Source organism: Cyclopterus lumpus, chromosome 22 (assembly GCF_009769545.1).
Source record: "Cyclopterus lumpus isolate fCycLum1 chromosome 22, fCycLum1.pri, whole genome shotgun sequence".
Taxonomy (NCBI): domain Eukaryota; kingdom Metazoa; phylum Chordata; class Actinopteri; order Perciformes; family Cyclopteridae; genus Cyclopterus; species Cyclopterus lumpus.
The window spans coordinates 9,589,369-9,603,856 of record NC_046987.1 but is presented as its reverse complement, the minus strand read 5'-3'; the positions used below and the strand labels follow the sequence as shown (position 1 = coordinate 9,603,856).

The 14,488-nt window shown below is 42.8% G+C and overlaps 1 protein-coding gene across 1 annotated transcript in view; it reads right to left on the bottom strand.

The window, feature by feature from the left end:
* The window catches only part of LOC117751452 (ryanodine receptor 3-like), a 95,578-nt gene that overhangs the window by 61,439 nt on the left and 19,651 nt on the right, over positions 1–14,488 (bottom strand). Inside the window, 11 exon segments of the mRNA XM_034563314.1 lie at positions 371–551; positions 1,429–1,550; positions 1,926–2,090; positions 2,700–2,856; positions 3,482–3,556; positions 4,395–4,488; positions 4,993–5,092; positions 6,322–6,434; positions 6,925–7,003; positions 7,178–7,248; positions 11,121–11,229. Coding sequence (XP_034419205.1) covers positions 371–551; positions 1,429–1,550; positions 1,926–2,090; positions 2,700–2,856; positions 3,482–3,556; positions 4,395–4,488; positions 4,993–5,092; positions 6,322–6,434; positions 6,925–7,003; positions 7,178–7,248; positions 11,121–11,229 — 1,266 coding nt within the window.

Genomic DNA, 14,488 nt, shown 5'->3' with positions numbered 1-14,488 from the left:
CAGCTGACATTTTGTAATTGATGAAAGCAATTTAGATCCTACAGCTTCTGTGCGCTGGTGCCAGAAAACTTATAACACCAAAACTGCTGACACCTTCAAATGTAATGCCTCCAAAAACAAGATGGCATTGAAACACATAAAAAAAAATCAATTGCTTGAGCCTTTCACATATTTTGTCTTTTGATAATTTGCTGCTGCTCTCTGCACACTCATGTGCGGTCACTTACCAAAATTGCATCAATCACAAGTCACACTCTTTACTCCAGGGGGCTTTTCATTTTTTGCTGCACTGCGGAACAGCCCACTGTGTTATTAATGGATATTTCATGGACTGTTGGTTTGCTGCGCCTTCCTTTATTGTGAAACTCACTTCCTGTTTGAATAGGTTCTGCCGGTTCTTGAGCGAGCGCAGCTTGATCTGCCTCTCTTCATGCTCCAGCTCAGCGTCAGGGAGCTGGAAATAGGTGATGAGGTCATTGAGGGTTTGGAGCACCTCCTCAACAGGCAGCGCAACCAGTGCCCAATTCTTAACACCCAGACAATCCAGGTCTCTGGGAGGGAGAGAGACGGGGCACAGAAACGTCACCATATCACAAATGACCCGTCATTCAGACACGACAGCCGTCCCAACTTACATGTGTGATCATGTATAGTTTTCAATACACTCTTATTCCTCACAAACGCAATATCTTCCTGGGAAAAACAGTCTGATTGGGAGGCTGAGCCAACTTGTGGCGAGGCTGATGACTAATACAATGTTTAGCCCACAGGTTCATCCATGCTGAAATGTTGATTTCCGCTGGCCTGCTAAAAATAGCTCCTGTCGTACGCGTGGGAGGGGTGTGCAGAGATGTATGTGTCTCAGCCCCAGGGGAGGCTGACAGACTCTCACATGTTCCCGACATGAGAGCCCCATGAGCCCGACCCAGGGGACAATGGGCCGTTTGATAACAAATAAGGGCAGTGGAAGCATCCACTTACGTGCTCCACGGACCCCTTTTTCATAGCTGGCAGAGCGTAGCTGTGATGACGCTGCAATGTTTGCCACTGGAAACGCATGACTGCACCATTGAGTGAGCTGTCTGGGGCTTTAGCACCCCACTCAGTCAAAACTCACATGTCCAGAGCTTAACTCTCCGAAGGAATGCATTTACATTACAGGTACATTACATCACTTTTGTGTTGATTGCGTGGTCGTCTGTGGGGCTTTGATATGTCTGGTCTTTACATTTCATCTGTAATACGAGGTTGCTGTAATACGGGGATGTGGTGTAGTCGGGAACTCTTTGTTTTATCAGCTCTATTAATCATGCTCTACCATAATCAGTCTGGCGCTTACACAAGTTGTACCAATATCAGGACATTTTGCAGATTACATTTCTGTTGCATTTATGAGGAACAGCGGTGTTAATGCAATGTTGAGCATACCTGATGAATCGGTTAAAGAGTAATGTGGTGTTGCGGATGATTCGTGCGGCGCGGGACTCCTCGTGTTGACAGCGCTGCAGGGTCAACCCGTCATCCATGTGACCTTCAGAATGTAGGCACGCCTTGAGAGGGCATGACAGGAAGAGTAAGACTGTGAGACATTGTCATGAGACAATATCGGAAAAGAGGGGAAGCCAGCACTGAGGCACTATGTCTGGAACACAGGTGCTGACACTACAGGCAATCTGGCTGTGTTTACATGGAGGACACATTGTCACACACACCTCTAGAACGTCTGCAACAATAGCCAAGAGACAAGGTTTATATTTAGTTGAGGCAAGGGTACGGACTAATAGACAATAATGTTTACTCAATCAAGTCATTACCCTCAAAATAATGATACGCTCCGAGGAATCTCATTTATTCATTAATTTGCTTTGTTTTTGTATGTGCTTTACATATGAAGACAGAGTGCGCTTGTGTTTGTCTCCGCTCACTCGTCTCTTGAGGGGACCTAGACGGGCAGATTTGACATCAGGTGCCTGGTAGGAGAGCCAGAGTCCCGTGGCCACGTGCATGATGAAGCAGAGCGAGTCCCCGTATTTAATCTCTGCCACCCCCATGCCCTCGATGTCCCGCTTGGGGCTCTGCTCCAGCTTCTCCTGCACAGGGGACGAGAAAATGAACACGTCAAAGTGATCAGTGTGGAACTCATGAACGCACTGGCACAGTAGAAAACATTCACACATTTAGACACGCTGTACGCAGATCTGCTCTTTATCAACCACCAACTAAATGTATGGCTCAATCCATCACAGTGGGATGATCGTAATTGCTTTGCTAGGATCAGATATAACTGCAACCCATAGTCGACTTGAGGTGTCAAGTAATAAATAATAATACATTATTTAAATCCACATTGGAAGGGTGACTAATTTGCTCCCAATCCCCGGCCATATCTAGAAACTCCATTACACAGAGTAAAGCTAAATGGACGGTTCAGTCCGAGTCGGCGAGTTCAACTACATTAACCTCTACGGTGTAGCTTTCACTGGTCCAATCATTTTCATTGTCCTAGGAAAAACTGGTGATTTTCCCATCCAAGGGGAGTGGGTGGGTCATGTGTAAAGGTTTAGTAACTTCTTTCTAGTGATGTTTAATGAGGAAGTGTGTTGTTGATCTCCTGTGACACAAGTCACCTTGAGTAACAGCGGGGTGTCAAGGGAATACATGTTGTGCCCTTGTATCTGTCTGCATACGTGTGTCCTAACCTTAGAGGCTCTGAAGCAGTAGGCGGTGGCGATTGTGTCGGACCTCTCCCGATCCTGCAGCACCAACCCCCTATCATCAGTCAGGGCCAAGTAGTGGCCGGTGGTCAGGTGCCGCAGTCTGAAGGGCTGGCCCCAGCGGATGTGGCTCCCACTCCAGCTGTCATTGTCACACCCACACATTAAAATGAAGCACACATGCAAAGATACAAGGAGAAAAAAGGTGCATTTCATGAGCCCATGAAGCCTAATATCCGCTAATTAGTTGATCTAAACAGCTGTTGATTATCTAGCGTGCCAGGCGGTAGAATAATTTGGAAATAGCTGAACACATTTCTCTAATTATGCACTGTGTTTCTCGTCAGTGAATTTAAAACAAACCAGGTACAAGGTGACAAATATCATATTTTGACATATTTGACAGGATTTGAAATGGAAAAAGGAAAGGGTGCATCCTTGTGAGGATGTGAAGTAGCCAGGCTCAAAGAGTTGACAGAGAAAGAGATAGCAAGAGAAGGAAAGACACATGAGGGAGGGAGATATAGGAGTAAAAAGACCGAGGGGTCAAAGAGCAGCAGTAAATCCTAGGTAGGGAGAGGGAGGAAAGGGCAAATGGATGTAGAGAGAGAAAAAAAAGAACGAGAAAACAGCAGATACAGAGAAACTATAAAAATACTAGTAAAAATACAAGAATGATCTAAAAAGAAAAAAGAAAAAAAAAGACTAAAATAGGTAGAGAGAAACAGGAAGGAAATAAATAACAGATCGTGAGAAACACAACCCACCTGATTCGGAGCGGCTCCAGTCTCCACAAGGACCTGGCCTTGGCGCCGGCTTTACCCGTCTCATAGTTGACTATCCTGGGGATGCCAGAGAAGCATGAGTGGGTTGTCTGTCTCGATGCTTTAAATGTCTAGCCACCACTGATACTGTCAAGGTCATTCATCCTGGCTTAGAAGAACATTTGTCACACAGATATTCACCAGGAAGATGTATTGATGTATACACATACACACTGGCTGTATTTACTATGCCGACTACAGGTTCACATCCTTCAAACAGAGACAGGTGTGCCCTGATAACCCACAGCTTCACTGTCTCTCAGTGATATGTGTGACTGGGTCCAAAGATTAAATAAATCGCTCATCACCCGCCGCTGACAGCTTGGAGTGTTTGATCTTCCCCATAAAAATGTAAAACCTCCAAACAGCTTGCTCCTTCTGTTGAATTTCAAGGACAACAGTAGGGGAAAAGCCAAAGCGGGGAAATCATATCTAATCCTGCCTTCATATTCACTGTGCTTCGTTCTAAAAATAGACACCATGTGTGTATGCGCATTTGTGCCCAGGAGGAACACACATCTCCTGGCACCTGGCTGAGTGTGAATGGGTCTTGCCCGCTGTCTTGACCCACTTTGAGCTCGGTGTGCCATTTTTTCTGCGGCATACCTTATCTGTGTTGGCAACAAGCGGCTGCCGCTACACCATAGATAAAAATAGCACAGCAGCCATTTTGGCTCCCCGGAGGGCAGAACGTAAACTGGTCAGCATTTTTATGAGGTGAGGTGGCAGCTGAGGAACCGTAGGTAAATCGCAGGTCAGTTAGCTTCTCGTGTGCTACATAACTGCTTTGCCATCGTTAAAGAGTGACCCCCAATGCTGCAGTGCAATCTAGTTCAGCATTAGCAGTGTTTCGCACCTCTGCTGCTCTTCAGTCTGGTCTGATCCTGGGATGGCCACGACCTCGTCATGTCCATGGAACAGCCGCATCACATGACCACCCAACAGGTAGCCTATTGGAGGAGGAAGGACGGAAGAGAGCAATTTAGATGGAGATATGGAGACTCTAGACATTTTGTTTCCTGTTTTGTTTCCGTTTTGCTAGCACTGTGAATGCTAGTTATCTTGTTGCTGTAATCTGGAAAGACAAACTATCTAAATCATAAACATGTTTACATTTAGGGGGCACTTTTGAATTGAGGTATTTTAATTAAATTCTCAAAAAAGATCATATATGTTTTCCAATAATGCTCGGTCACAGCCTAAAAATTACATTACATTCGTAAACACAGAAAAGTATTTTTTTATGTTTGGGGGTCTATCTTTAACCAATAACTGAAAACATTAGATTTATTTACTAATTGACATTTATCTTATAGCCTATATTCACTCCTTTTTGTGTATGTATGTTTTCTTTCCTTAATCATAATTGCATGTATGTGTGTGCGTGTGTGTGTATATACACACACACGTATATATACAATTTGAAAATACTATCAATCCTGTATAGTTTCTACCTTCTTCTATGTTGCTACCGGAGCAGATGGGATGGACGTTCCACAGGGTTTGCATGAAGGAAGCATCCACCTGGATATTGCCACTGGAGATGGATAAGTGCTGCAGGAAAGAGGAGGAAAGATGTAACGCTTCAACACCAGTGACAGGACATGGCCTCAACATTTTTATTATTTAACCTGCATGGTGCTCCTTATCCGGTCCACAGAATAAAATAATTTAATACAATGAAACTGTGAGAATAAGATTACAAAAAAAAAGTGTAAAAAAAAAAAAAAGGATAAACCCAATAGCAAACAAATGTGGGTTCCCCAGGAAGATCAACACTGGATTTTTGATATATACATTAAACTATTCATTCAACATCAAATGTGATTTTTCAGGCAAAGTTCGGCTTAAGTTTGAAACTCTCTGTAATCATCCACAAGAAAAGTATGGTTTATCATTGAGTGATGAGGGAACCATGAACATGACAGACAGATGCCTTGAGTGTTCTGGGATTCATGCCATCTGGGGGGCTGCCGAGCTGTGTGTGTGTGTGTGTGTGTGTGTGTGTGTGTGTGTGTGTGTGTGTGCGTGTGTGTGTGTGTGTGTGTGTGTGTGTGTGTGTGTGCAAACAGCAACTTTTGTAGCAGCTGTATCCTGATCATCCTCCCTCTTCAGAGTTTCCCTGCAGCCCTTAGGTGCTGTCCCCACATACAGGGACAGCAGGGACAAACCCCCAGACTGACAGTGGTGACTGTAAAGTGATAGTGGTCATCTGGCCCCTGCCGCCATGTAAACACAGCCTGGCTTTAGTCACCACGTTCGTGGATCAAAGAACCGCTTTTGCACAGTGCTATGAGGCAGAGACACGTAATAGAAGAAGAAGAAGCCGATTGCTGAAAAGGTCAGTTCAGAAGTGCAATGGGATCATAATCATTATTGATGGCGGTGGGATGTGACCAGGATGAAAACGAGCAAGGCTCTTTTGAAATGGCACTGGCAGCCAAAATCATGATCCACCAATCAAGACATTTCCAGTTCAGATCAAATTATGCTAAATGTTATTGTTGGCAGCCTCGCAGTCATTTAGAAGGAGAAAGTCGTTGCTTTAAACGTTAAATCCTGAGAGGTCATCAGGAGAGTGTGGTATGTGGTAGCAGGATTGAGATAATCTGAGATTTTGTTACATATGGGGAAGAAGAGTGAATGCTCTCCTACTAAGACCTCTACATTAGGCACACACACACACACTCACACACACACACACACACACACACACACACACACACACACACACACACACAGTAGCTACAGCTTCAAGGATAAAAAGGAAACAACAAATTTACAAGGTATCGCTCTGAGGACACGCTGACGAGGATGAGGTCATCACCAATCCGCACTTTCTCTCCTTCAGATCGCTGTTTGGAGGCAGGGTGGATTGTCCACCAACAAGCCTCACCTACAAAGATACACACACACACACATGCACATACAGTATGTATACACTGTCTCCACTCTCTAATTTAAATTCTGTTATTAATAATAATGAAACGATGCGAGAGCAGATAGAAATGAGAACGTGGGACGCATGTGGATGCACCATGGCAACAATCATATCGAGGTGACTGCTCATCTGCTGCATGGTATGAAATAAATAATAATGCAAGTGTGCAGCAGAGAGGTAATCAGCACAGCCGAAAGAACCACGCTGTATGTCTACAGTGCTCCACAGGGAATATTAACTGAGAAAACATAAGCTTATGAGCAATGAAGGTGTAGAGAGAGAGATAAAGAGAGTAAGGCTGGCAGACAGCAGAGAGAGAGAGAAAGAATCAAAGAGAGGGACACAGGAACGAAGACAGGGACCGACAAAGAGGGGCAGAGCCAGCGAGAATGAAAGAGGGAAAAGAGGTGGATGAAAGCAGAGCTGGACAGAGCTTTTATTTTACCTGTTGAATCCTCCTGCAGTCCGACATCAAAGGACAGCTTATCTGTCTGTGACCTTGATGTCTTCAAACAGGCCAGGTACTGTGGTACACATCAAACCCCCCAGGACAGAGCTGTCACACACAACCCTCTGCAGAAGACCTTGCTCACGTGCTGCTGTTCATGTGACATACTTAAATTGCTCGTGGCACTTTAATCTTGATATTGTGTTATTTCTTCCGCGATTGTTGACCTTGATTGTGTGCGGTCTCTTACCATGGAGCTGAAGGAATGTCGAAGTAGGATGGCGTGTCCATACAGGAGAGTCTTGTGTCCGCCACTCTGCGCTGCCTAAAGAGATCATTTACACACACACACACACACACAAACACGTAGTTACACGTCAGCTCACGCTCCAGACAGAACAGCCCCAGTGGTCTCCCTCCAACCGCTTCAATCAACACCCGACCTCTGGCACTGAATGTTGACCTCAGCGAGGACCTTCTCGTGCAGCGATGATGACATGCAATCTGACTTGCCGGGGGAGATGGAGTTTCTGGCTCCTGTATCCATGAGTGAAGAGGATACGGGGTCATCTTTCCAGCACTCCGACTACAGGAATGTGGGAAGGATGCACGACTACTGTGAGTCTCCGATGCAATGTCAACATTAGGAGGGAATGACTCCGCCGCTTATGGGGTTGTGTTAAGATGCAGGCAGGGAACAAATGGTATCTCTACTGGTAGAGAAGGGGACAAAGAAGAGTTGTTGTTGTTTTTCTTTGGCAAGCAACTCCCATTTTACTCACCTTCCTTATGAGCCTCTAGGAAGCATTGAGGTAAGAAAGAGCGTCATTATTCAGAAAGAACCATTGTTCTCCTGAACCTTTCTGCCTGCCTCTGCCTTATTTTAGTCTTTGGTACAAATCCAGTGGGCACACATGATTGTCAATAAATACATTTTTAGAGAGGGATTAATGAAAATAAGTTGACTTCCATTCTTTGATATTTTACAAAGTAATGCCATTGGTACCGGATCAAGAAATAATTTCTGGAACAATGCCAAACAGCCAAGTTGATGTCACATTGAACTGAAACTACGACCATTGCAGAAAAAACTAATGTTATGTAATCAAAACTTAAAATCCACCAAAGCAAAGTCAATATTTCTTCAAAACTAGAGACTTATGTGAGAGATACATGCATCACGGCAGTGTTTTGTGAAAACAACCGACCATGCACAGCCTCTCTCTCCTTCTGTTTCCTTTTCTCTCTTTTCTTCTCCCTATATCCCCCCTCGATTGGCTAGCCGGCCTGTGATTTGATGCATTTGTGTCGTGCAGCACTGGCTTCTTCTGTGCTTCTGGCTACTGCTATATGCTGGCTGAGGTACTGAGCTTAATGTGGCGAGGCACATCCAGCTGCAATCACCACAACCAATAAACCCAAGCCTTCCACTCACTTCCTTCTTCTGCGGCTGGGGACTGCGTTATACAGATCGAGTGTACAGGAAAACTGAGGGAAATTGTGTCTCATATCAATAAGAAAAAAACGTTTTTTGCATGTGGAGACACAATGCAGCAAGAATTGAATACACTTTGAATAACTGAAAAGAGTAAAACTGTATTATCCTCAGCTTATTGAACCACTATTCAATCAAAGACATATAAGAGAAGCAACAAGTACTGTTTCTCCTGTCCAGCTGTTGACCACAAGTGACCCAAATCAAACTGTCCATGGCTTTTTGAATAAGCAACAACAAATTCACACAGTTTAGTCACTGGTGTTTACTGTGCGGGAGAGGGGTTGGTTGGCATTTGCACCAGTTATAAGTGAGTTATCTTTGCAGGTCTTCCTCAGTCCCAGCACCTTCCGGCTAAAACACCCTGAACTAATAATTTTCTCCAGCCACTGTCTATTGATAAGCCCATCTGTTCAAAGACATATTGATTTTAGAGCCTCAGCCGAGACGTATTGAACCTCCATTTCCCCTCTAATGGCGCTTCCTCTAGTGACATTTCAGTGCAGGTGAAGAATGATGAATAAAAAGACAACATTGAAAACAGATAAATGTGAGTAGAGAGAAAACAGTGAAGTAACACAATAAAAATGATCAATCCAAGTTATCTAAGCCTCTGGGGTCTTTGCTACCAAGGCACAAAAGGAGTGAAATATTAAGGAATGGATTTTGGCGATGAGTAAATCTTCCAAGTAGTCTAATAAGAAAGTATGAAAAGCTTCAATATTAAAGACCAACTGAAATCATATTTAGTCGTCTATTTAGTTGTTCAAACAGTGGGAAAATCTGTCTATAATCTTTCTGTAAATGCGGTTCAAAATAAAGTGATTTATTTGCCTGTGTGGTGGTCTCGCATAGCCAAACCTATCTGACGGTCATGGTTGAGGAAAATGTCTGGCTGCTCCCATTACCAGTGTGGGAAAAAACACAACAGTAATGCAGCAACAGTTCCCTTGCAAAATAGATAGCGCAGATAGCGTAAGGGGAGAAGAATGCCACGTAAAGCATGTGCCCAAAGGCCTTGAGTCTTGCGAATGGAAATTCTACAAATTACTGCAAAGATAATGGGCCAATCATTATACCAAAAAGGATAGAAGATAGATTTCTCCCTTTTGATTTCACATTTTTGTTCTCAATTGACAGCATCGGACATCTGATTTACAGAGCAGATAAGTATGCTGTTAATTTCAGTTGGACTTTAAGTGTCTTAAGGCCTTAAAACGGTACTGATGCATGAGGAATGAGGCTGGACTCACAGTTAAATATGTCGGCAGTGAAACCAATGGTCTTGATTTCTGTCATTCTGCTGCACTGACAAAGCTCTAGCCCTGAAAAATACATTTATCTCAGAAGTCGAGTCGATAAATATGAGCCTCAACAACTGAAGATTTATGGACATTCTTACCATCATTAGCTATGTGGCATTAAAGGATGAAGTGGCTAAAGCTGACTCAAAGTCAGCAGGGAATTTATTTTTGACTAAATCACTCATGATCATTTTCTGTCTTGTTGCAGAAATCTTGGTGTCAGCTGTTTGCATCCTCTCATAGCATCTCAAAGCATACATCAAGAGTGAGTGATTAAAATAAGATACTTTGACAAATTTAAACGTATCCTACATGGTGGAGTTTGCATAAAACAGATGACACCGCAATGAACATCTATCTGAATGCCCCCGAGGGCATGACTAATGTTAATCTGACGCTAATCCAGCATCGGTGACGCTGTCGTTCTCCAGTAAGTAAAGTAAGTTGTGTGAGAGCTTGTGTTTGTGAGGAACCTTATTGGAAGTCTATACAAACCTCTATTTGTCTCTGTCAGCTCGGCAGGAGCTCAGACACACATCTTCTTACCCAGTGTACACAAACAAATCCATAAAATCACGAGTTATTTCATAGCATGGGCTCTGGCGTTAGCATAACCCACAATTCTGACGTAAAGACAATGTTCAGTGATGTGTTTTATTAGGCAGTTGTGCTATGTGGCAAATCTACAGCGTCATGCATTGGGGATGAGATGGGAATGGTAAGAGTTGTGGACATACCCATCGGTCAGGGCCACGCGTCTATCATGCAGGAGATGGAGATTAAACACAGAAAGTAGAAGATAAAGAGGGGAGAATTACACATCTGTCACAGCAATGGGAAAGAGAAGCAAACACACTTAAACATCAGGTGCAGAGATTACAGTGATGAATGAGTGTGGATTACAGATTCTCATAGTATTGATTGAAAAAAAAAACAAATCTACAGTCGGCTGCTCTCTTTACTTGTAGAAGGTTTCTTTAAAAATATATATGTGCGCTAAATGATGCTGTTTTCCTTCATGCCTTGATGTAAATTAAAATGGGCTAAAAGGCAAACAACACTGTGAAAAGCTGCAGTAATGCCAGAGCATCTCCTTCATCCTCATAAATATTCATATATTCATAGGGGCCCAGACCTCTATGCAGTAGGGGTCCCAAGGCCACTGTAATGGGCATATTCCGCCCAGTAATCTCTTTATAGTGACTGAACAAGTTAAGAGTACTTAACTTAGCTGACAGCATTCATTACAATGAACGTGTTTTAAAACCTCCTCTTTTGAACGTCTAAACAGGGTGGGATGTACAGTACGTGACGGATGGCTCGTGAAGAGTTGGAAGCATGGAGTGTTACCTATCCGTGAATGTGTGTCAGCATGTGTGCGTGTTCACCATCACTCACCCCTTCAGTGTTCTGTCCGCTCTTAGCCAGCATCTCCTGGAGGGCCCGTACTGACAGGGACTGCTCCAGCACAAAGGTACAGATGCACAGGTCTGGAGGAACATACTGCAACAACAGGCAAGTGGGTCTCCGGTTAAAAATGTACCACTTTTTTGGGGGGTCGTATTTCATTTACCGGTACTTTACTTTTACTCATTTTTGATTGACATTTGACACACCTCTGCATTGGTGGGAGTCTTGTGGAGAGGCGCTGACAGATAGTTAAAAGTAGCCCTTGACATTCGAACATTTTGGATTACATTTTTTCACTGAACCAATTCATGTCATGATCTCGCCACTCCTGGCTCCAGATCTATGTAGCAGCCGTTGCTCCACAAAAGGCCATACATCAAAATGCGTGTCTGTTTCTCCTCATCCTCGGCGTCATCATCTGTTCATGAATTCGCTGGCTTCCACTGCACATCTGCACATCAACTAAATGAAACCGTAAACACTGACCTCAGTGACCTCCATGTTTACTTCTATGCCACAGCGAGCTGCATGTGTCTTTGCTCATTTACGCATGAGGTCATGTCACACTGGAATCTGATATTGGCCATATTTAAAGAATAATGTGAACAGCCAAACAAAATAATTGCATATGAGTAATCACAATTGAGCACTTGCAGTGTGAACATAGCTTATGAGGCCACTAAAATTAACTAAATTAAGGGTCACTGTCTTAACTGCTTTTGCTTCTTTGGGGGAGCAGTGAAAACATGCTGCAAAGACAACACTGACGTAATATCACATTTTAAGTTGATAAAGATATGAACCCAGGAGATACAGAACAGCATTGCAAGTCCCGTGCATGTCAACCTGACAAAGTAGACCTGGCATCTACAGTATAAACTGTAAAGCATGTCCTCAACTAAAGTGCGAGCCTAAGAAAGTTAAGAATATAATGATGGCAGCAGTTTCCTCAGAAAAAAACTCACTTATATTGGCCCAACATCCTCCCTCGATAACCAAAGCAGCATTAATGAGATAATAACCAGAGCCACCTGTCTTACCTCCCATCAATACTGATTTAGTATGTAAAGAACTTTTTGCTGCATAAGTAAAACATCCACATAGAGCCAGAAAAAATGAAGAGTGCTTCCTGATTCCACAGGGATATTTTGATTAGATGCCCACTCAGAAAACCTGTGCTGACTGCTGCACTTTTACCGCACTTGAACCAAGTTAGTCTTAATCAAGTGGGTGATAATCATTAAAAGGTACTTTAAAAACAGATTAGGAGTTCTCAGGTCAGTCTGCGCTCAGATAAGCGTGGTGTAAGAAGATGCCAAACTGGGACGGGGGTGGGGGATAGAGGCGACTCACTGGCAGAATGAGGGAATTCTGCCAGTGAGTCGCCCCTATCCCCCACCCCCGTCCCAGTTAGCAGGGATGAAGATATTTTGGGGAGTGGCTACAAGATAAATGATATCAACCTAAACACCCACTACGGCCTCCTTATGGAGTACCTCAACTCCTCCCAAACTGGTTCAGGTAAATCTAACCTCATTTGCAAACTTCACACAACCCTTTGCAAACTCTCTTCCCAAACTCATCCGAGACTGCACTGACCTTTCCATTTTCAAATCACAAATCAAAACCCACCTGTTCAGAACTGATTTTAATGTGTGATTATGTGCTATATGTGCTTATTGTTTTTATTTCAGTTTTTTTATTGTAACTGTAGTTATTTTTATTGTATAGCTTTTAGGATGTTTTAAATATGTTATATAAAGTGTCTTTGAGTACCTTGAAAAATTAAATGCATTATTATTATTATTATTATTATTATTATTATTATTATTATTATTATTATTAACTCTGTTTCAGGGTGAAGGATCAATACATTTAAAGTCAGGACAAGACTAAAATAACCACAAACGTGCACGGCCATAACAATCTAAGTTGAAGTGTAAATGCTGCAGGCAGGACCGTGAACATGACTGTGGAAGGCTTGATTCATGGCGACACACGCCAGTGTGTTGGAATCCAGTAATCGAGCTCCCAGATTGTCTCATTGGCCGACCGGAGATGACTCATTCCCTCCAAAATCAGTTATTTAGACATCAACTTGAGTGATTTGAGTTATTCTGAGAGATGGAATGAATATATTTTGCATCCAGTCTCATCCGTGCTGTTGTTGTTCAGACATGCAGAGGAACACTCAGCACGCCCATGAATGCACTTAGAAGAATAGTTTGACATTTTTAGCAATACATTTTTTTCTTGCAGAGAGTTTGATGAGCAGATACTTGATTACACTGTCATATCTTCATTAAAGCTGCTATTATTAATATATTTCATGTTAACAATGGATCACATGAGTACTTTTAACAAGAAAAATATTGCTCACAGTGATGAACCCACGGAGTAGTATCACTAGACTGTGCAGTTTCCCTCAGCTCTACTGCTTGACAGCAACCCTCAGCCCATTGACACTCTAAAAACAGACTGTACGGTACCTGCACAGCACCAAGCGGCAGACAGACACAACTAGCGAGGAAAATCTAGTGGCTGAAGTGTCAGATATTTCCCTTTTCAGTTAGTGGAGACCAAAACAGCTGAAAAGAGTGAACAATGGATTTAAATGTCCAAATAGAGGTAATCCGTCTCTGTATCTGCTATGTGTGTAAATAGTTAGTATCTGTTTGTGTTTTGTCCACGGCTTGCTTATTGCTCACTGTCACTAAGTGGTAAAGTGGCTTTAAATATAAAGCTACACCCAGTAATTGGTTAGCTTAGCTTAGCATAAAGACTGGAAGCAGGCGAAACAGCTAGCCTGCTGTCACAGGGTAACAACAGAAATTGCCCACTAGCGTCTCTAAAGCTAACTAACACATCAGTGTGAATGTTATATCTCTGTCATTATGTCAAAAAGAATGTGCTAGACCCAAAAAATATAGTCCGCTCATAAAACCACAACTTACACTTGTATTATATTACTTACAATTATTTCTCATATATATATATATATATATATATATATATATATATATATATATATAACTTGTTCATTTGTGAGCTTAGGCAGATATTCTTTTGTTTTGCACAGAGCCAGGCTAGCTGTTTTTTTTCCGTTTGTACTCTTTACGCTAACTTGCTCCTTCATATTCATCTCATCAAACTTTCAACAGGAAACCGAGAGTGTATTTCCCAAAATGTCAAACTATTCACACCTAAATGTACAACACCTGCACATCCTCCCCCTACAATCTGTGTACAACACATGTTCAGCGTGCTCTTTGGGTTGGGGATGCCTCTACACTGACTAGCCTTCCCTTTACCACTGTCACTGTCGAGAAATCATAATAAAGGGCCTGGTGAG